The sequence below is a fragment of the Sapajus apella genome, unplaced genomic scaffold, assembly GCF_009761245.1.
Source record: "Sapajus apella isolate SASKATOON/1434 unplaced genomic scaffold, GSC_monkey_1.0 scaffold169, whole genome shotgun sequence".
In the NCBI taxonomy this organism is placed as follows: Eukaryota; Metazoa; Chordata; class Mammalia; order Primates; family Cebidae; genus Sapajus; species Sapajus apella.
In genome coordinates, this window is record NW_022437109.1 from 1,200,124 (window position 1) to 1,221,305 (window position 21,182).

A 21,182-nucleotide genomic window follows, 5' to 3' on the forward strand; every position below is an offset into this window, starting at 1 on the left:
CACAATGTTATTTTCAGTGTTGCCTTTGGACTTAAGAGTGAGATTCATTGATGAGAATTTAAGTATTTTAGGCTTGAAAAAAAATTCATCTCCTGCTTGGTCATTTCTGTTATAAGCAAGGAGATTAAGGGCATGAATAGGACACTTACTTATCTTTGCCTTCAGTATCTCTCCCCCTCTTCTCCACACACAAAAATGTACTCCAGACTGCTCTTCACACCCTCCCTCAGGGCGTATCCTGGATCTAAAGACTGGAACAGTGAAAAAGGAAGGTCAGCAGTCTTCCATGAGAATGTGTATGGGCTCAAGGAGATCATTTATTTGCCGAATGAGGTGAGTGTCAAGCTGAGGATTGTGATTTGGTATAGGAAGAATCTTCTTTTTTTATTTTATTTTTACCCATGCTAGTGTATGGTATAGGAATAATCAAAAGCTTAGAGTTTTATTTCTGTCAGAAGAGTTAAGTTGGATTAGCTCCAGTGGGTTAAATTTAACTCTCAATACCCAGATGGATTGTAACACAGAATAAAGTATTCGGTAAGAGGACTAACGTTTCTGAACTTGCCAGACACTATGATAGGTGATTTATGTCTGTCATCTTATTTCATCCTTACAATTGCCCTGCAGGGTAAGCTTCAAGGTTACCATTTTGCAGACAGAAAAACAGATATAGAGACATGAACTTAGCTGGGTGCAGTGGCTTAAGCCTGTAATCCCAGCACTTCGGGAGGCTGAGGTGGGTGGATCACCTGAGGTCAGGAGTTCGAGACCAGCCTGGCCAACATGGTGAAACCCTGTCTCTACTAAAAAAATACAAAATTAGCTGGGCTTGGTAGTGTGTGCCTATAATCCCAGCTACTTGGGAGGCTGAGGCAGGAGAATTGCTTGAACCCGGGAGGTAGAGGTTGCAGTGAGCCAAGATCATGTCATTGCATTCCAACTTGGGCAAAAAGAGCAAAATTCTGTCTCAAAAGAAAAGAAAAGAAAAGAAAAGAAAGAAATGAACTTCACACGATTACATAGTTTGATCCAGGATTTTGTTTTAATTCATAGTAGTCTGACTACAAAACTTGCGCTTTTTCCCCATGAAAACAAAAGGCAATATCCATTTACTCAGATCATTTATTCTTTTTTTTTATTAGAAATTTGAGACTTCCTATGTCTAGAGTTAGTGTTTAGTGTTTATAAATTATATTCTGTACATTTAGGATTCTGTAGAAAAGATGGTGGTCCTTTCTTTTCTTTTCTTTTTTTTTTTTTGAGACGGAGTCTCACACTGTTGCCAGGCTGGAGTACAATGGCTCAATCTCGGCTCACTGCAACCTCTGCCTCCCAGGTTCAAGCAATTCTCCTGCCTCACCCTCCCAAGTAGCTGGGATTATGGGTACCCACTACCACACCTGGCTAATTTTTTGCATTTTTAGTAGAGACAGAGTTTTACTATTTTGGCCAGGCTGGTCTCGAACTCCTGACCTCGTGATCCATCTGCTTCGGCCTCCCAAAGTGCTGGGGTTACAGGCATGAGCCACCGTGCCTGGCCCGATGGTGGTCCTTTCTATACAGATACAAAAGGCATCTCGCGGTCACAAAATTCAGGTTACGTAATGGAAATTGACTATATTGTACTGAGAGGATGGTTGCTAGAAATTATGGGTAGGATATTAAAGGTTTCCTTGGAGAGTCACAAAATTGAACATTAGGTGGTTTAGTAATTTATTTATTTATTTTAGACAGTCTTGCTCTGTTGCCCAGGCTGGAATGTAGTGGCGTGATCTTGACTCTCTATAACCTCTGCCTCCTGGGTTCAGGCGATTCTCATGCCTCAGTTTCCTGAGTGGCTGGCCTATAGGCACATGCCACTGTAGCCGACTAATTTTTATATATTTAGTAGAAACAGCGTTTCACCATGTTGGCCAGGCTGGTCTCGAACTCTTGACCTCAAGTGATTTGCCTGCCTTGGCCTCCCAAAATGCTGAGATTACAGGCCTGTACCTCTGCACCCAGCCTGGTTTAGTAATTTAGAGTAGCTTCTAGACTCAGACTGCTGGATTTTGTTTTAATCCATATTATTTTATGGATTTGAATTCTAGCTTTGATGCTGTCTTCTGAAACCTTGGATGATAACATGACTACATCATCTCACATTGGAGATAATACTGACCTTATAAAGTTGTTATGAAGATTAGATGAATTAACATATGTATAGATATTTAGAACAGAGCATGATACATATTAACCCTGTGTAAGTTTTATTTTGTTTTAAAGAATGGGGAGAGGGAAAGTAGCATTGAAGGAAGTATCCCAACATGTGGACATGGCTAATGCAAAGACATAGGCAAGAGCAAGATAATAATGAAATGTAGCAATTACATTAAGTTGTGGTTAACGTAGAGCAGGAGTAAGCAAACCACAGCCCTTTATTTGTAAATAATGTTTTACTGGAGCATAGCCATGCCCATGTTTTTACATATTATCTATGGCTACTTTCATGCTATAGATAGAGTTGACTAATTTGCAACAGACTGGTCCACAAAGCTGAAAATATTTACTATCTGGTCCTTTACAGAAAAGGCTTACCAACTCTTGATGTTGAGAATATTTGTATTTGAAGAACATATGGAACATTTTAACTTCAAATTCTAGGACAGTTAAAAGTTCTAGAAATACCAAGCCTGACTTATCTTTATCCTTCCTTATTAGTAGCATTACCAATTTTCTATGTCTAATTGTATCCAGAGCCTGTTATTCTGCTGTTAGGATGGAAAGTTCTTTAATAATGCAGCCTGATTGCTTTTAATCTCTTTGTTCTTTGAAACAGGTGTGGCAGTAGCGCTGTGGACCCAGTTTCTGTGAATAGGCTGAGCTTTGTGAGGAACAGATGCAGGTGAGGTCCTAAGCGTGAAAACCAAAGGGATGGCCAAATACCTGTAGAGATCATCACTTTTTTACCTATCTTACTGTAGTCATTCCTTCAGCAGCCTTCACTTTCATCTCTCACCTCCCAGTTACTTTTTTTCTGGCAATATTTTCCTAAAACGTCTCTTGAAAATCCTGTTTAAGGAAGTTGCTCTGCTGTTTTACTACTTTTCTCCTACTGCATACCTTTTGTTACTTTACTTTGCAAGGGTAAAATGTAGTGGTCATTTTTAGATGGGAAAGATAATTATCCTGTTTTCTAAACTCCTAAGAGCCTAAACTTAAAGGTACTAAGCCAGCATTGCCCTTTGAGTTTTACTGGGTAGATTTTTTTTTTTCTAACTCCTGTAACTCTTCTAGGAATGGACTTGGCTCTGTAAAGGATGGGGAACCTCACTTCGTGGTGGTCCACTGCACAGGCTACATCAAGGCCTGGCCCCCAGCAGGTAAGAAAGTGAGATAGTAAATATTTCCCCTTGGTACATTTGGTTCCTCACAGAGTCCATGAAAGCTAATATTTATTATATACCTGGTATATGAAATGTCCTTTCATATAAGATGAAAGAAAATAGGAAAAGAAAATGCACAATCTTTCCCTTCCATTATTGAGCTTTTATTCCAGTTGAGGAGATAGATTACTCAGACTGGAAAATAGTATTGGCTGTGTCACAGAATGTGGTTTTTAAATGCACAAATTTATATGAACATGTGTTCTAAGCATTCGTTGCAAAGAAATGTAGACATAGAATGCAGTTAACTTCAGAAAGCTTTCTAAAGTTAAAGCAAGACTTTGAGGGAAAAGGGGAAAATGCCTTTATTGTAATAACTTAGCAAGAGAATATTCTCTGCAAAGGCTTTAAATCAAGCTTTCAGCAGATTAGCTTTATTAGAATTTGAGGTCAAACAAGGAATGTGAGAAAGGTGATTGGGTTGGAGGGATCAGCGTTTTAACTTGGCTTGTCAGTTCAAATCTTAGCAACTTTATTACTTCGCTGCTGCATGGGTATTATTGGAAAATAGAGGTTTTGGGGAGACAGAGACTAAGAGAAAAGAGAAGCAAGGTGATATGTCTTGGAAAGAGGTTAAACTTTGGACATGGAAAAACCTGGGTAGGATTCCTGTCATTGTTATTTATTAGTGGCATCACCTAGGGTAAGTTGCTTGACCTTTATAAAGCTGTTTTCTCATCTGTACTTCAGAGATAGTACATCCTATATAGGGTTTTTGTGAGGATTAGTTTTAATTTAAGGAAAGCATTCAGCCCAGTGCCTGGCATATGGCAGGTAGCCAATAAAAGTAGTTAATGTAACTTTTAAAAATTTAACTGAGGTGGTAATGACATTTGAACTACTTAGTGTATATACTGTATAAACCATACATTTAAAGTATGTGATCTTTCTTACCCCTGTGTATCATCAAGGAATACTATTTTTCTGGATAAAAAGAACATAGCTATGCAAAAAAATAGGGGAGAAATGCAGTCTTTTTCCCTTTCTGTGTAACACGTTGGTTTCTTTTCTTTTCCAAGGGACATGAATAACTGTTGATGGTATAACTGCATTTTGGGTTGTTTGCTAACTTTGAAAGTCACAGATTGGGCAAAGCATCTATTTTCTGCCTGTAATGTGGTCATAGAATGGATGTCTTCATATGTACCTGATTTGGCCAGCATAGTTTTTTTAAGAATACTTTGGGTAGGACTTGTATTTTGCAGTTTACTATAATTAATATGGGTAAAATGTAGGAATTAATATATATGTAAATACTTAAAACAATGACTGGCATATATGGTAAATTTTATATGATTATTTATTCTTATCATTTATCATTCTCTATTGCTTTATGCTTAGCCTCTTTGTAACTAGATCTATTTTGTTTGTTTGTTTTTGAGAGGGAGTCTCGCTCTGTCACCCAGGCTGGAGTGCAGTGGCGTGAACTCAGCTCACTGCAGTCTCTGCCTCCTGGGTTCAAGTGATTCTCTCACCTCAGCCCTACCCAAGTAGCTGGGATTACAGGCATGTGCCACCATGCCCAGGTAATTTTTGTATTGTTAGTAGACTGGCCTCATCTCCTGACCAACCTGAGCTCTTGACCTCAAGTGATCTGCCCATCTCAGCCTCCCAAAGTGCTGGGATTACAAGCATGAGCCACGGTGCCTGGCCCATAAATAGGTCTATTTTGAATCTTGTCTGAGTTTGAAGGCATTTGAGTTGGAGGTCCCTGTTAAATCTTTTAACCTCACCTTTCTGAAGGTGTTTCCCTCCCAGATGATGACCCAGAAGCTGGCCAGGGAAGCAAGTTTTGCCTAGTGGCCATTGGCAGATTGCAGGCAAGTATGAATTTTCCGTGTCTATGTCCCTTTCAATTAGAAACAATCTTCAGGACTAATTTCTGTTAATTTTCCTTTAATTTCTGAATACAAATGAATAATTTTATCAAACTGTAAAAATTTGAAGGAATACGGCATTTATTGTGACCATTGCTATTCTTGGATTTAAGTAGAAGTTGAAGAGTATAAGAGAAGGAAGATCTTTTCTCCCCTTGTCTTTCTTATTTTTAGCTTTACCATGCGTAATTTTCTATTTCCGGTTAATTTCCTTTGCCCCATACAAATGAAGAAAGATTCTTTTCATTTTATCATTACCTAACAATAGAAAAGTGGAATTATTTTGATTCTTTTCATAAGTATAGATAAGTTTCTTGGTTACTTGTACCATATCAATCTGAGTAATGAGCTCAGCCTAGCCAGATGAAAGTATGCGGATTTTAGGTTGAATAAATTTTATTCTTACTTTATTAACTTGGTAAAGTGTACATACATGGGAGTAGAGCTAGACCTTATGCCTTGTCTGATTGTGATTGTCATTTTTTTCCTTTTTGGATAAAATGTGAAAGTTTAGAAGTTCCTAAAACTGGTAATCTTATGTCTATGCAAAAGACCATGAGGAGATAGGAAATATATATGTAAAGAGTGGTATCATTTTACCTCATTTTCATCTCTTCACTCTCAGGTAACTAGTTCTCCCAACTGTACAGACATGAGTAATGTTTGTCAGCCAACAGAGTTCATCTCCCGACACAACATTGAGGGCATCTTCACTTTTGTGGATCACCGCTGTGTGGCTACTGTTGGCTACCAGCCGCAGGTGAGGAGCTGGAGCTGTACATCACTAATACTTAGATCTCAATTTTCCTTTGGCTATGTTGAGATTATGTAATCGTATAATTCCTAAGATAGCCAAAACATACCAACCTCAGTTGAGAAAAAGAGATCATCATATTCTGTTAGTACCTAAATTTATTTTCAGCTTCCTGTTAAGACTATCATCTCATCTAGAGAAATATGGCTTGTGAAACCAGGTGGGAGAAGCAGGTACAAATATGTATCTTTTTTTATTATTGATATTAATACAGATAATGATTCAAAGGCACTCATATTTAGTTATACCAGTATAGCCATAGTTAGATAATTCATGTAATTATCTAAATGAATAATAGCCCATAAAACATGCAGATTTAGCACCATTTATTATAATTTACTCATGCAATAGACCAGTTAGCCATCCCTGAATTGATTCATCATATGAGCTTTTAACACCGTTGGGGGAAGGAGGGACTTCTGGCTGTGGCTATGTGAAAGAATTTGGTGAAAAAGAGGTCTTGAAAACAAAGAACAAGGTGAATTTACACTACCTGATTTAACACTGACTATAAAGCTATTATCATGACAATGTGGTGGTGTAAGGCTAGATATGTAGAGCAATAGACCAGAATACAGCCTATTCTTTTTTTTTTTTTTTTTTTTGAGACAGAGTCTTGCTTTGTCGCCCACACTGGAGTGCAGTGGTGTGATCTCTGCCCACTGCAACCTCCGCCTCCCGGATTCAAGAGATTCCCCTGCCTCAGCCTCCTGAGTAGCTAAGATTACAGACACACACCACCACAGCCAACTAATTTTTGCATTTTTGTAGACACGGGGTTTTACCATGTTGGCCAGACTGGGCTTGAACTCCTGACCTCATGATCTGCCCACCTCGGCCTCCCAAAGTGCTAGGATTACAAGCATGAGCCACCGTGAGTCTATTCTTATACTTGTCAACTCATTTTCAGCAAAGGTGCCAAGACAATTCAATGGATAAAAGAAGTATTTCTAACAAATAGAACAATTGGATATCTATATGCAAAAAAAAAAAAAAAAAAAAATCCCAAAAATGAAAACGCATAGATCTTACTTACCTCATACACAAAAATCAGCTCAAAGGTCTAAATATGTAAGAGCTAAAGTTACAAATAAACTTCTAGGAAAAAATCTTTGTGATTTTGAGTTAGATAAAAGATTTCTTACATAACACTAAAAGCATGATTCACAGAAGAAAAAAATGATAAATTTGATTTAATTGTAATTAAATTTGCCCTCTTTAAAGGATATTAAGAAAAATGAAAAGATCAGACATAAATGGAGAGAAAATAGTTACAAATCATATATCTGAAAGAGGATTTGTACCGGGAATATATAAGTAACTCATTAAGACAAACAGCTGGTACATTAGGAGAAATACCTAATATAGGTGACAGCGGGGGATGGATGCAGCAGTACATGCCATGGTGATGGCATGTGTATACCTATGTAACAATCCTGCACGACCTGTACATGTACCCCAGAACTTACAGTATAATAAACCACTGGTTTAAAAAAAGGGCACAAGAATAAATATGCATTTATGCATATGAAAAGACACTCAACATCTTTTTATCATTAGGACAGCGCAAATTCAAATCACAAAGAGGTACCACTATACACCCACTAGAATGGCTATAATTAAAAAGTATTGGTGAAAATGTGTAGAAGCTGGAACCCTCATACATTGGTGATAGACATGTAAAATGGTATAGCTACTTTGCAAAAGCATTTTGGCAGTTTCCTACAAAGTTAAACATACCTAAGAGAAATGAAAACATGTTCACACACAGATTTATACACCGTTGTGTATAGTTCATATCTGTATTATTGATAGTAGCCAAAAAAGGAAACTATTTAAATGTCCATTAATATTTTGTAAATGAATACACAACTGTGTTATATCCATGTTAGAATACTACTGAGCTAAGTAAACTACTGATAACGCAACCATGTAGATGAACTTCAAAAGTACTATGCTCGGTGAAAGAAGCCAGACCCAAAAGACCACATATTGTGTTGTTTTATTTATATGAAATTTCTAGAAATGGCAAAGCTAGAGAGGCAGAAAGCAGATTTGTGGTTGGCTGGGGAGGGAATTGGGAGCAGAGATTGATTGCAGATGGCACAGGGAACTTTTAGGGGCAGTGAATGTGTTCTAAAACTGGATTGTGATAATCATCACACAATTGTATAAATTCAGTAGAAACCATCAAACTGTACACCTAAAATGGGTGAATTATGAATGTAAATTATATCTAAAATTTATAACCATTAAAATAAATGTGTAATATTCTGAAAAAGAAAAATGTTCTAGAAGCTAGCTCCTCAACAGATTCTATCTTCTTTTAGTAGATTTCATCTTTTGTTTATTTTCTTTTTTTTTTTTTTTCCTCCACACTTAACTACAATCTTAGGATTAAAACAGAAGAAATAAAATCCAGGTCCCCAGCTGATGGACTAAACCAGTTACATGACCATAAAAGTATGTATCTTACTCTTCTTTCTCTCTTCTAGGAACTGTTAGGAAAGAATATTGTAGAATTCTGTCATCCTGAAGACCAGCAGCTTCTAAGAGACAGCTTCCAACAGGTAACTTTTTTTCTAGTTTGGAGCTGAATAAATATTTATCATATTCACTCCATAAATATTGACTGCTGATTAACTAAACACTGTGGCAAGCACCACAGTTTTAATATTCTTTAATACTTAATCTGTATTTTAAAGGAATAGAAAAGGACTAATACTTTGAAATTATAGATAATGCCCAAGATATTTCTGTTTGGCTTTGGCTATTTTACTATCTTGTATTCAACTAACTGTATCCAAGGAGCTGTCTTTAAGGTATTTAAACTATTGGGCCAGGCATGGTGGCTCATGCCTATAATCCCAGCACTCTGGGAGGCTAAGGCAGGTAGATCACTTGAGGCCAGTAGTTCAAGACCAGCCCGACCAACACAGTGAAACCCTGTCTCTACTAAAAATACAAAAGATTAGCCAGACATGGTGGTACATGCCTATAATCTCAGCTACTTGGGAGGCTGGGCATGAGAATCACTTGAATCCGACAGGTAGAGGTTGCAGTGAGCTGAGATTGTGCCACTGCACTCCACCTGGATGACAAAGCTAGACTCTGTCTCAAAAGAAAAAATATTATATGCTTCACTAAGCTTGTAGTAGAAAAATTCATTTTATACTTTTTTTTTTTTTTTTTTTTGAGATGGAGTCTCACTCTGTCACCAGGCTGGAGTGCAGTGGCACGATCTCACCTCACTGCAACCTCTGCATCCTGGGTTCAAGTGATTCTCCTGCCTCAGCCTCCTGAGTAGCTGGGATTACAGGCACATGCTACCACGCCTGGCTAATTTTTGTATTTTTAGTAGAGACAGGGTTTCACCATGTTGGCCAGGCTTCTCTTGATCTCCTGATCTTGTGACCCGCCTACCTCTGCCTCCCAGAGTGCTAGGATTACAGGTGTGAGCCACCACGCTCAGTTTATACAGTTATTTTATGGATAAGTGAGAGTTTTAAGGAATTATTTAAGCTTACTGTTACTGTCATTCTCAGGCTCCAGCTCCTGAAAATATCTACAGTTCTTTTATGGATAAGTGAGAGTTATAAGGAATTATTTCAGCTGACTATTACTGTCATTCTCAGGCTCCAGCTTCTGAAAATATCTGTTGAATTTTATAGACAGCTTTCAATAACAGTTTTTACTTTGTATTAGACAAGTTAATTAACCTCTTTCTCAGTAGTGTCCTTATTGATACAATGAGTATATTAATAGTACCTAAATTTTGACAGTTGTTGGGAAGACTAAATAAGATAATAAATATAAAACACATCACCCAGTATTTGATACATATAGTATTACAAAATAAGTGGTTAGCTTCTGATACTGCTGTTTTTTAATTTTTAGGAATGTAGAGTTAAAAGATTATTTTCTATTCCATGAGACTAGTATCTAAAATAACCTAAAATTGCTGGGCATGGTGGCTCAACACCTGTAATCCTAGTACTTTGGGAGGCTAAGAAAGGTGGATCACTTGAAGCCAGGAGTTTGAGATCAGCCTGGCTAACATCTTGAAACCCCATCTCTAGTAAAAATATAAAAATTAGCTGGGTGTGGTTGCTTATGCCTGTAATCCCAGCTACTTGGGAGGCTGAGGCATGAGAATTACTTGAACCCAGGAGGCAGAGGTTGTAGTGAGCCAAGATTGCACTGCTGCACTCCAGCCTGGGTGATAGAGCAAGACTAAAAATAAAATAAAAAATAAAATAAAATTACTTAAAATTACTTACTTTCAAAAAACAAAAGCAAAACAAGACTAAAGCCAACTTAATTTTATTTATGGAAACCTCTGTAGATGCTGTGAAAACAGATATTCTCATCTGGGATGGTGGCTCACACCTGTAATCTTCTGAGGCCAAAGGCAGGAGGGTCATTTGAGGTCAAGAGTTTGAGACCAGCCTGGGTGAAAACCCATCTCTACTAAAAATACAAAAATTACCTGGGCATGGTGGTGCACACCTGCAGTCCCAGCTACTCAGGAGGCTGAGGCAGGAGAATCACTTGAACCCCAGGAGGCTGAGGTTGCAGTGAGCTGAGATTGCACTACTGTACTCCAGCCTGGACAACAGAGCAAGACTCCATCTAAAAAAAAAAGAAAGAAAGAAAGAAAGGAAAATAAAAGACATGTTCTCAGGTTGCAGGGGAGAAATCGGATTGAAGAGCAGTATGTAAGCTATATTCAGTGTCATTAAATTTACCAAATATCTAGTATAGACTTCTAAAGCTAACTCAGAGTATCTTTAATGGAATTCCCAAGGGAAGTAGGGAAACAGTCTTTTCCTTCCTGTAAATAAGTATAAATAAGTATTATTTCTATTTGACTAGAATAGTATTAGGTTGGTGCAAAAGAAATTGCGTTTTTTGCCTTTTTTTTTTTTTTTTTTATTGCAATGTGTTTTGCACCAGCCTAATAAGAAAGCTTGAGTCTCTGAGAGGAAGCATGAGAAATATGCCTCCATATTTAATCACTTAGTTTTTGCTTTCTCATTTTGTTTTAATACTGAAAAATACTGGTGATTCGAGGATAATGGCAAGAGTTTTAGGATTGTAGAAATGGGAAAATATTTATTTTTGTAATGGAAATTTTCTACGAGTTCCACTGATGGCATGAAAACTTTTTCAGGTTGTGAAATTAAAAGGCCAGGTGCTGTCTGTCATGTTCCGGTTCCGGTCAAAGAACCAAGAATGGCTCTGGATGAGAACAAGCTCCTTTACTTTCCAGAACCCTTACTCAGATGAAATTGAGTACATCATCTGTACCAACACCAATGTGAAGTATGTATTATAGAGGGGTATGAAAAAGCTGTTTTTCCTCTGCTCTCACAACACAAAATACTTCTGATGCCCAATGCGAGGGGTAAAACAATCAAGCAATAACACAAAAATTAGCTGGGCATGGTGGTGTGTGGCTGTAGTCCCAGCTAAATCTGGAGGCTGAGACAGGAGAATGGCTTGAACCTGGGAGGTAGAGGTTGCAGTTGAGTAGATTGCGTGACTGCACTCCAGCCTGGGCTACAGAGGGAGACTCCGTTTAAAATAAACATCAAGCAATCACTTCTGCAGTGGATACCAGCTGGTTGTCCTTCTATTCAATTCAGTTCACTGTCTACTTGAAGACAGCATCAGATCTCCCAATTTGTAGATGCAGTACCGTAAGACTGCTCCCACTTCTGATGCCAATTACAAGCTCCAGGTTGTTTTACCTGTGCATCTGACTGACCAGCTGTTTCCCATGACCCCCTACTTGGGTTCTGTCAGTTTGCTTGAATGGCTCGGAACATTTACCTTTGTTTACCAGTTTATTATAAAGGATATTACGAAGAATACTAGTGAACATCAGATGAAGAGATAGATAGGGCAAGGTAAGGAGAAAGGAGCACAGAGCTTTTATACTCTTTCTGGATGGGCTGCCCTCCAGGGATCTCCATGTGTTTGCCTATCAAGAAGCTCCTCAAACCCAGTCCTTTTGAGTTTTAATGGAAATTTTATTATGTAGGCATGAATGATTAAATCATTGGCCATTGGCAATCAACTTAACCTTCAGTCCCGTGCCCCTCCATTAGGTTGAACGTTAGGGCTAAAAATCCCAACCCTCTAATTTTGCCTTCATCTTTCTAGAGACAAGCCCCTATCCTAAAGCTGCCTAGGGGTTGCCAGCCCTCAGTCAACTCACTAGCAGACAAAAAGACACTTATCATACTGAAGATTCCAAAGATTTTAGTTGGTATATATCCAGGTCCACTTACACATGGATTTTTTTCAGTAAGTGTGTTGGAAAAATTTTTGGATATTTGTGACAATTTGAAAAACCCTAAAATAAGCTACATAGCCTAGACTTATTGAAAAAAATTAGAAAAAATTAGGCATGTCATGAAAGTATTAAATATATGTAAATTCTAATCTTATTTTATCATTTACTACCATAAAGTATATAGAAATCTATTATAAAAAGTAAAAATGCTGGCCAGGTGAGGTGGCTCACACCTGTAATCCCATCACTTTGGGAGGCTGAGCTGAGCAGATCACTTGAGGTCAGGAGTTTGAGACCAGCCTGGCCAACATGGTGAAACCCCATTTCTACTTAAAAAAAAAGAAAATACAAAAATTAGCTGGGCATAGTGGCACGTGTCTATAGTCCTAGCTACTTGGGAGGTTAAGGCATGAGAATCACTTGAACCTGGGAGGCAGAGGTTGCAGTGAGCTGAGATCACACCACTGCACTCCAGCCTGGGTGACAGAGTGAGACTCCGTCTCAATAAAAAAAAAAAAAAAATGTATCTCAACCTATACATACGCACAGACTATATATGGTACTATTTGTAGTTGAGAGAAATGTAAACAAATGTAAAGATCCAGTTTTAAATCATAACTGCATAAAGTTAACTGTAATACGTATTGTACTGTTGTAATAATTTTATAGCCACCTCCTATTGCTCAGTTGTTGCCAGTCTGCTTTAAATGCTGTATGATGCTAATCATGTCTTCATGAGCAATTCTCTCCAGTAAATTGCATATTGTAGTAAAAAGTGAAATCTCATGGTTCTTGTGTATTTTTCATCATGTTTAGTGAAATACTGTAAACCTTTAATAACACTTAGGAACAATATGAAGTACCACTGGTGATGCTGGAAGTTTTCCCTAGAAGCAGGGAAAAGTCATGACATTATAAGAAAAAGGTGGGCTGGGCACAGTGATTTAAGCCTGTAATCCCAGCACTTTGGTAGGTCTCGGTGGGTGGATCATAAGGTAAGGAGTTCAAGACCAGCCTGGCCAATATGGTGAAACCCCGTCTCTACTAAAAATACAAAAATTAGCCAGGCATGGTGGTGGGCGCTTGTAGTCCCAGCTACTCGGGAGACTGAGGCAAGAGAATCACTTGAACCCGGGAAGCAGAAGTTGCAGTGAGCCGAGATTGCGACACTGTACTCTAGCCTGTGAAGTCTCAAAAAAAGAAAAAAGAAAAAGGTGAATTGCTTGTTATGTACTGTAGAATGAAGTCGGCAACTATGGTTGCTTGCCACTTCGTATAGATGACTCATCTTGTAAACAGATAATATAAACTTGTAACGATAAATACAGTACGGTGCTGTAAATGTATTTTCTCTTCCTTATGATTTTCTTAATAATATTTTCTCTTTAGCTTTATTGTAAGAATACAGCATATAATACATACAACATATAAAATGTGTTAATCAACAGTTTATGTTATTGATAAGGCTTCTGGCCTACAGTAGGCTATTAGTAAAGTTTTGGGGGAGTCAGAAGTTACAGTCGAAATTTTGACTGCACAGGGGTCGGTGCCCCTAACCTCCATGTTCAGCAATCAGTTGTATTTCATAATATAACACAGGCATTTTCCGATGTTGGGATTTCTAATGGACCAACTCTTCTTAGTCTTATCAAGCTGTCCCCTTATCGTCTGCTTTTCCAGTATTCAACACCATTAGTTTGAAGTTTCTCATTTTCCAGCTTATAGGATTTGGGATAGTTGATCAGAGTAGAGTAAATTTTATTCCCTCCCCCCCACCCGCACTCCAAGACAGGGTCTCACTCTGTCACCCAGGCTGGAATGCAGTGGCATAATCATGGCTCACTGCAGCCTTGACCTCCCAGGCTCAAGCGATCCTCCCACCTCAGTCCCCTGAGTAGCTGGGGCTGCAGACATGCACCAGGATACCTGGTTAATTCTTGTATTTTTTATAGAGATGGGGTTTTTCCATGTTGCAGAGGCTGGACTTGAACTCCTGGGCACAAGCAATCCATACTCCTTCAACTCCCAAAGTGCTAGGATCACAGGTATAACCCACTGCACCTGGGCAGAGTAAGATTTTACAAACAATAATTCAGAGACTAGGTCCTGAAATGGAAGGGTTTATATTTCAATTCTATGTATCAACCCATTCTGAAAAGGATTTTTGTGGGCCATGTGGCCCTTATTGCACCTACCCAGCTCTGCTGCAGCATGAAAACAGTCATAGACAAATGGGAGAACGTGGCTGTGTTCCAGTAAATCTTTCTTTACAAAAACAGGCAGTGGGCCTTATTTGGGCTGTTTGCTTTAGAGCATAGCTACATCCTCCTGTTTTATTAGTTACTGTTCCTCTCTTTTGAACTTTTCTATTTGAGCTTCCTTTCTCAGCTTCTTTTTAAAAATGTTTTATTAAGATATATTTCACATGTCATACACCTCACCCATTTAAAGTATCCAGTGTTTTTTAGTATATCACATAGTTATGTAACTCTTATTGCAGTCTAATTTCAGAATATTTTCATTCCTCCAAAAGAATTCTAAATCAGTTAACACTCATCCCCTGTTCTTTCCCTTCCCTCTCAAGTTCGGTATAACTATGAATCTGTTGTCTTTATAAATTTGTCTGTTCTAGGCATTTCGTATAAATGGAATCACAGACTATGTAGTTCCTTTGTAACTGGCCTCTTTCACTTAGTAAAATGTTTACAAAGGTCATCCATGTTGTAGCATGTATCAGTACTTTATTTCTTTTTATTGCCAAATATTTTATTGTATGGATATGTCACCTACTATGTGTTCATTAATGAGCATTGGGTTGTTGCTACTTTTTGGTTATCAAGAATGCTTTCATCTGTAAAATAGCAATAAGGAGCTGAAAAAATGCTTTCATGAATATTTGTATACTAGTTTGTGTTTGGATATATGTCTTTATTCTCTTGAATTCCACCCAGGAGTGGAATTGCTGGCCACGTAGTAACTCTGTTTTACCTTTTGAGGAACTGCCAAACTGTTTTCTAAAGCTCCCTCATCACTCTACATTCCCAGGAGCAATGTACAAGGGTTCTGGTTTCTCCACATCCTTGTTAACACTTGTTATTGTCTTTTTTTATTATAGTCATCTAGTAGGTGTCAGTTGTCAGGTTACCACTTTGCCATTTGATCTTTTTTTTCTGTAGAATTGGCCTTGAATCCAGCTCTTGAAGATCAGATTATGACTACTTAGCAAGTATGAATAATACCTAGTGACAACAGTATTGTCCAATTCAGTCGTTAGAACTTGTAAAGTTTAATTCTTTGCTAACTAACATAATATAACACAATGGGTTGAGTTAGAAATTTTTATTAACTTAGAACTCAAGTGGAAGGCCATGGTCATTGTAGTTTTTTTTTTTTTTTTTCTGTCTTTTTGCATTTTTATATTATGCAACAGGCATCATTTTTGTGTTTCCATTTTGTTTAAATTTTTAAACATTTAAGTCATTTAAAAGGACTTGAATTTCTGGAAATAACTGCTTTCTCCATGTTTATATATCATTTTCCCTACCATGATTAATTTTAATTAGCTTTTAGAGTTTGTTTGTTTGTTTTATTAAGACCAGGGTCTCAATCTGTCACCAGGCTGGAGTGCAGTGGCGCTATCTCAGCTCACTGCAACCTCTGTCTCTGAGGCTCAATCGATCCTCCCACCTGTCTCCTGAGTAGCTGGGACTACAAGAGCCCACCACCACTCCTGCTAATTTTTGTACTTTTTGTAGAGACGGGATTTTGCCATGTTGCTGAGGCTGGTCTCAAACTCCTGAGCTCAAGCGATCCACCCTGCCTCAGCCTCTCAGAGTGCTGGGATTACAGGCATGAGCCACTGTGCCTGGCCAGTATTTTATTTTTAAATAAATATTTTTTATAGAAAATGTGGAAAGTATTGAAGAATATAGAGAGAAGGAAAAAAAATTTCACACTCCAGGTTGTCTTTGTTAATGTATCAGTGTACATACTTTCAGTTTTTTACCTATGCTTTAAAAAAATACAGACTATGAATGTATATAACAACCAGGTTTTGAATACCTAGAAGGATTTAGAACCCAGCAAGATGACCCTTTGTGCCGTAGGACGTAGTTTCTATTTGCTGAAACTGACATCATAGGTTAATTGTAGGATTGGACTTTAATGAAGGATTTATTGATTGTTCCACCTTCAGATGAATCTGTAGAGCTTTACATACAGAATCTTATTCTTCTCTTTCTCTCTGTCACCCCCTCCTCCACTTCCATCCCTTCTTTACTGTCTACTCTGTTTTCCTAGGAACTCTAGCCAAGAACCACGGCCTGCACTCTCCAACGCAATCCAGAGGCCACAGCTAGGTCCCACAGCTAATTTACCCCTGGAGATGGGCTCAGGGCAGCTGGCACCAAGGTAAGAAAGGGTGAAATAATCATTTGTTGAGCAGTCACCCAGGGGGTGGTCATTTGCAATCCCATATATTTTTTTGGTTGGTTGGTTGGTTAATTTTTTTTGTTTTTTGGTTTTTTTGAGACGGAGTTTTGCTCTCAGCACCCAGGCCGTAGTGCAATGGCGCAAACTAGGTTCACTGCAACCTCTGCCTCCCAGGTTCAAGCGATTCTCCTGCCTCAGCTGCGAGAGTGACTGGGATTACAGGAGCCTGCCACCACCCCTGCCTAATTTTTTGTATTTTTAGTAGAGATGGGGTTTCGCCATATTGGCCAGGCTGGTCTTGAACACCTGACCTCAGGTGATCCACCCACCTCAGTCTCCCAAAGTGCTGGGATTACAGGGGTGAGTCACCACACCCAGCCTGTTTAATTTTTTTTTTTTAAGGTCCTTTTTCCAGATTCTTTAAAAATTTTTCTTTTTTTTCCTATTTCTCTTCTCCACTGTCCTTTGACATTTAGGCAGCAGCAACAGCAAACAGAATTGGACATGGTACCAGGAAGAGATGGACTGGCCAGCTACAATCATTCCCAGGTAAGTTGTGTCCTCTTTTTCTTGGAAGAGGATAGAGAGTATTTACTTAGGAAGTGTCCTCCAGTACTAGTTAGAATCTACATATGTATTATATGAATTTTAGGGTTATTAAATTGCCATGTTAAATCTTTAATGGTTATTTTTATTATTGTATTCCGCAGGTTGTTCAGTCTGTGACAACCACAGGACCAGAACACAGCAAGCCCCTTGAGAAGTCAGATGGTTTATTTACCCAGGATAGAGACCCAAGATTTTCAGAAATCTATCACAACATCAATGCAGGTTTGTTTCTTTCTCACTATCCTTTTAAATTCTCATTTAGATCACTTACTGATGGGCATGCCACTGCCCAATCAGTAATCTTCTGATGTTTTTCCACTTAATCATAATACCACCTGAGTAAATAGGAACTTGCTGAACTAATATACTACAGCCCCTTGACTGGCCCTCCCCCAACTCCTTTTGGTCCACAGATCAGAGTAAAGGCATCTCCTCCAGCACTGTCCCTGCCACCCAACAGCTATTCTCCCAGGGCAACACATTCCCTCCTACCCCCCGGCCGGCAGAGAATTTCAGGTGAGCCCCATATATATGTGCTGCTTTACAGGGCCCTGAGGGATTCAGCTGATGAATCCAGATTTTATTCTTCCCTTGCTTTCTCTGGTTATTTCAGAAAAAGCAGTGAAGCTTGTAGGGCCTAGCGTGAGGCAAACAAGCTGCTTTTCTTCCTCCTATTTCTTTGCATTTTCCTATTGTCATGTACTAGGCTCCATTTCTGTGTGTCCTGGTCAGTGTGTGACTGTCAGTCTTTCTTGTCTTTTCCAAATTGTTATCAAATTTTCCTTAACCTACAGGAAGTCAAGGGGATCTAGGGATAGCACTAGATTGTCCTTTGATTCCTAGCTTCTGTAATAAATCTATCGTTTTAATCCTTTACCTCATTTGTTCACTCCTAGGAATAGTGGTTTAGCCCCTCCTGTAACCATTGTCCAGCCATCAGCTTCTGCAGGACAGATGTTGGCCCAGATTTCCCGCCACTCCAACCCTACCCAGGGAGCAGCCCCAACTTGGACCCCTACTACTCGCTCAGGCTTTTCTGCCCAGGTAAAACTTATCATCTGTTTGTTCCCTGTGTATTATTTTTTCTTTGGGCTTTTTTCCATATGTAGAATCAGTGTTTTCTATTTTAAATACCTTCTCCCCAACCCCTATCCTCCAGTTTCCAGTTTTCATCTTTGTTGAGAGGAGCTAATTAAAAATCACAGATAATAAAAAAATCTCAGTAGAGTCCGTGGTTTTCACATTTGTTTTGGAGTAAATTCTAAGATGTTTCCTCTTTGTTTAGGACTTACATAATACAGGAACAAAGAAAATTAATGACTAACTTACAGTGATGTCTGTTTACAAAAGTTGAAAAATTCTTATATATATAATACAATGCACAATAAATATATTGTCTAACGAAAGATTCTTTAATATTACTATATATTTATGTTATACAAGTAATCATTTTAAAAAGTCAAAACCAAAAGCAGGCTCCAGATGTTATATGCAGTATGATCTCAATTATGTACAAAATGCATGAGAAAATAAAAACTGGAAGAAATTATCCAAACATGTTAACCAAGTATGAATGATTCTTTTCATTTTCCTTCACTTTCCAAATATTCTACAATGCATATGTACAACTCTTGTGAGAAAATAGTTTTTATAAAAAATACACTGTTAGGAACAAATGAATGTAGAACAGACCGAATTATGGTGCAGAGTATTTTTTTTCTGCATATAATTTTTTTTTTTTTTTTTTTTTGAAACTGAGTCTCTTTCTATTGCCCAGGCTGGAATGCAGTGGTGTAATCTCAGCTCACTGCAACCTCCACCTCCTGGGTTCCAGTGATTCTCCTGCCTCAGGCTCCTGGGTAACTGGGATTACAGGCATGCACCACCATGCCTGGCCAATTTTTGTATTTTTAGTAGAGAGGAGTTTTACCATGTTGGCCAGGCTGGTCTTGAACTCCTCACCTCAGGTGATCCACCTGGCTTGGCCACCCAAAGTACTAGGATTACAGGCATGAGCCACCCCACCTGGCCTGCATATAATATACTTCACAGTTATGAATGCTTCTAGTTTTATATAACTTTACAGTTTATAAGATGCTTTCATTTAATTCTTACAACTTTTATTAATCCCATAGTTTGTTGCTTTTTGTACTTTTATCTCAGCTGCCTAAAAAATAGTGTCAAGAGAGATTGAGAGTAATTGGAAGAAACACAGTAGGAAATAAGTGATGAACTTGGTTCCGAAGGATGCAGGGATTGTCAGTGTTGACTCTCATAGGCATGGTATGTGCAATGATGTTAATTCTCTATTCGTTCTGTATCCCTTCTTCATCTCTCTTTAGCAGGTGGCTACCCAGGCTACCACTAAGACTCGTACTTCCCAATTTGGTGTGGGCAGTTTTCAGACTCCATCCTCCTTCAGCTCCATGTCCCTCTCTGGTGCTACCACTGCATCACCTGGTGCTGCTGCCTACCCTAGTCTCACCAATCGTGGATCCAACTTTGGTGAGTCCAGACCACAAGGAGAGTAACAGGAAAATCTCACCAGTAAAGAGAAAGGATTTGGTAGTTAAAGTTGTTTGCCTGTGTTCTGGGTGCACTGACCTAATTGTAGGGAAATGCAAGGTGACAATCCATTTCGAATTTAAAACCTACCCACATGAAAAATGATATTTTAGCATATATAACAAAGTCATGTAAATTTTTATACATTTTAATAGTATGCAGATTTAATCTAAATGAGCAAAGGACTCTTTGGAAAGGCTGCCTGGAGAAGAAAAATTAATTTAGGGCTAAGTTTTGACTTGTGGAATTAGTACACAGTGGAATTGTGTAAATTGGAGTTGTTTATTCTTCCTTGCTGTATTTCTAGCTCCTGAGACTGGACAGACTGCAGGACAATTCCAGACACGGACAGCAGAGGGTGTGGGTGTCTGGCCACAGTGGCAGGGCCAGCAGCCTCATCATCGTTCAAGTTCTAGTGAGCAACATGTTCAGCAGTCATCAGCACAGCAACCTGGACAGCCTGAGGTCTTCCAGGTAAGAGGGTGAAAAGATTTTCAAACACTAGAAGCTGGGAGAAAAAGAGTCAGGGAGGAGGAGAGACAGTGAGGGAAGGATGTCTGGATTGAGGTGTTTGGTGGGGGGTAAATGTGAGAAAACAGAGAGGGATAAATTTAGGTATCACTGTCAGTAATTGAAAGGATTGTGGAAGCTAGATGCAGTGGTGCTTGTGCCCATAATGTCAGCCGCTTAGAAGGCTGAAGCAGGGGATCACTTGAGCCCATGAGTTCAAAGCCAGGCTGAGCAACTAGCCTGATCCTGTCTCTGTCATACAAACCAAAAAGGAGTATCAATTGAGTGTGATACATACCATTTAACCAGAACAGACAAATTTAGCAACATAGGAAGACGCCAAAGAAAGTTACTTTAGCTCGTTCAAATAGTTCCACATACCCAAGTCACAGTAGCTTTGGGTTTAAAAGAGACAGAATGATTAAAAATAAAAAGTAGTGCTCACTTCAGCAGCATTTATACTAAAATTGGAATGAATATAGAGAAGATTAGCATGGCCCCTGTGCAAGGGTGACACAAAAATTTATGAAGTGTTCCATTTAAAAAATTATAAAAATGAAAAGTAAATGAAATAGAACAACTGATTATAGCCATTATGGTCTATTTACACCAGTCCTGAGGGACTGTAAGAGTGAATGGAGTAATCTTAG

The 21,182-nt window shown here is 38.6% G+C and overlaps 1 protein-coding gene and 1 non-coding gene across 11 annotated transcripts in view; both read left to right on the top strand.

Annotated features, from left to right (window-relative positions):
* Nucleotides 1-21,182, top strand: part of ARNT (aryl hydrocarbon receptor nuclear translocator) — a 67,399-nt gene that overhangs the window by 43,463 nt on the left and 2,754 nt on the right. For 5 of the 10 annotated variants that reach the window (XM_032267451.1, XM_032267455.1, XM_032267454.1 and 2 more), the window contains 14 exons: nt 207-333; nt 2,819-2,884; nt 3,277-3,362; nt 5,169-5,245; nt 5,928-6,062; nt 8,612-8,686; nt 11,290-11,441; nt 16,717-16,827; nt 17,325-17,397; nt 17,559-17,679; nt 17,871-17,973; nt 18,354-18,501; nt 19,800-19,962; nt 20,330-20,496. In XM_032267451.1, coding sequence (XP_032123342.1) covers nt 207-333; nt 2,819-2,884; nt 3,277-3,362; nt 5,169-5,245; nt 5,928-6,062; nt 8,612-8,686; nt 11,290-11,441; nt 16,717-16,827; nt 17,325-17,397; nt 17,559-17,679; nt 17,871-17,973; nt 18,354-18,501; nt 19,800-19,962; nt 20,330-20,496 — 1,604 coding nt within the window. The remainder of the gene's footprint in view (nt 1-206; nt 334-2,818; nt 2,885-3,276; nt 3,363-5,168; nt 5,246-5,927; nt 6,063-8,611; nt 8,687-11,289; nt 11,442-16,716; nt 16,828-17,324; nt 17,398-17,558; nt 17,680-17,870; nt 17,974-18,353; nt 18,502-19,799; nt 19,963-20,329; nt 20,497-21,182) is intronic. The other 5 variants (XM_032267453.1, XM_032267456.1, XM_032267460.1 and 2 more) reach the window with 3 other exon arrangements.
* Nucleotides 20,970-21,077, top strand: LOC116542556. Its single transcript, XR_004265262.1, has one exon. It is a non-coding gene; the product is annotated as a U6 spliceosomal RNA (small nuclear RNA).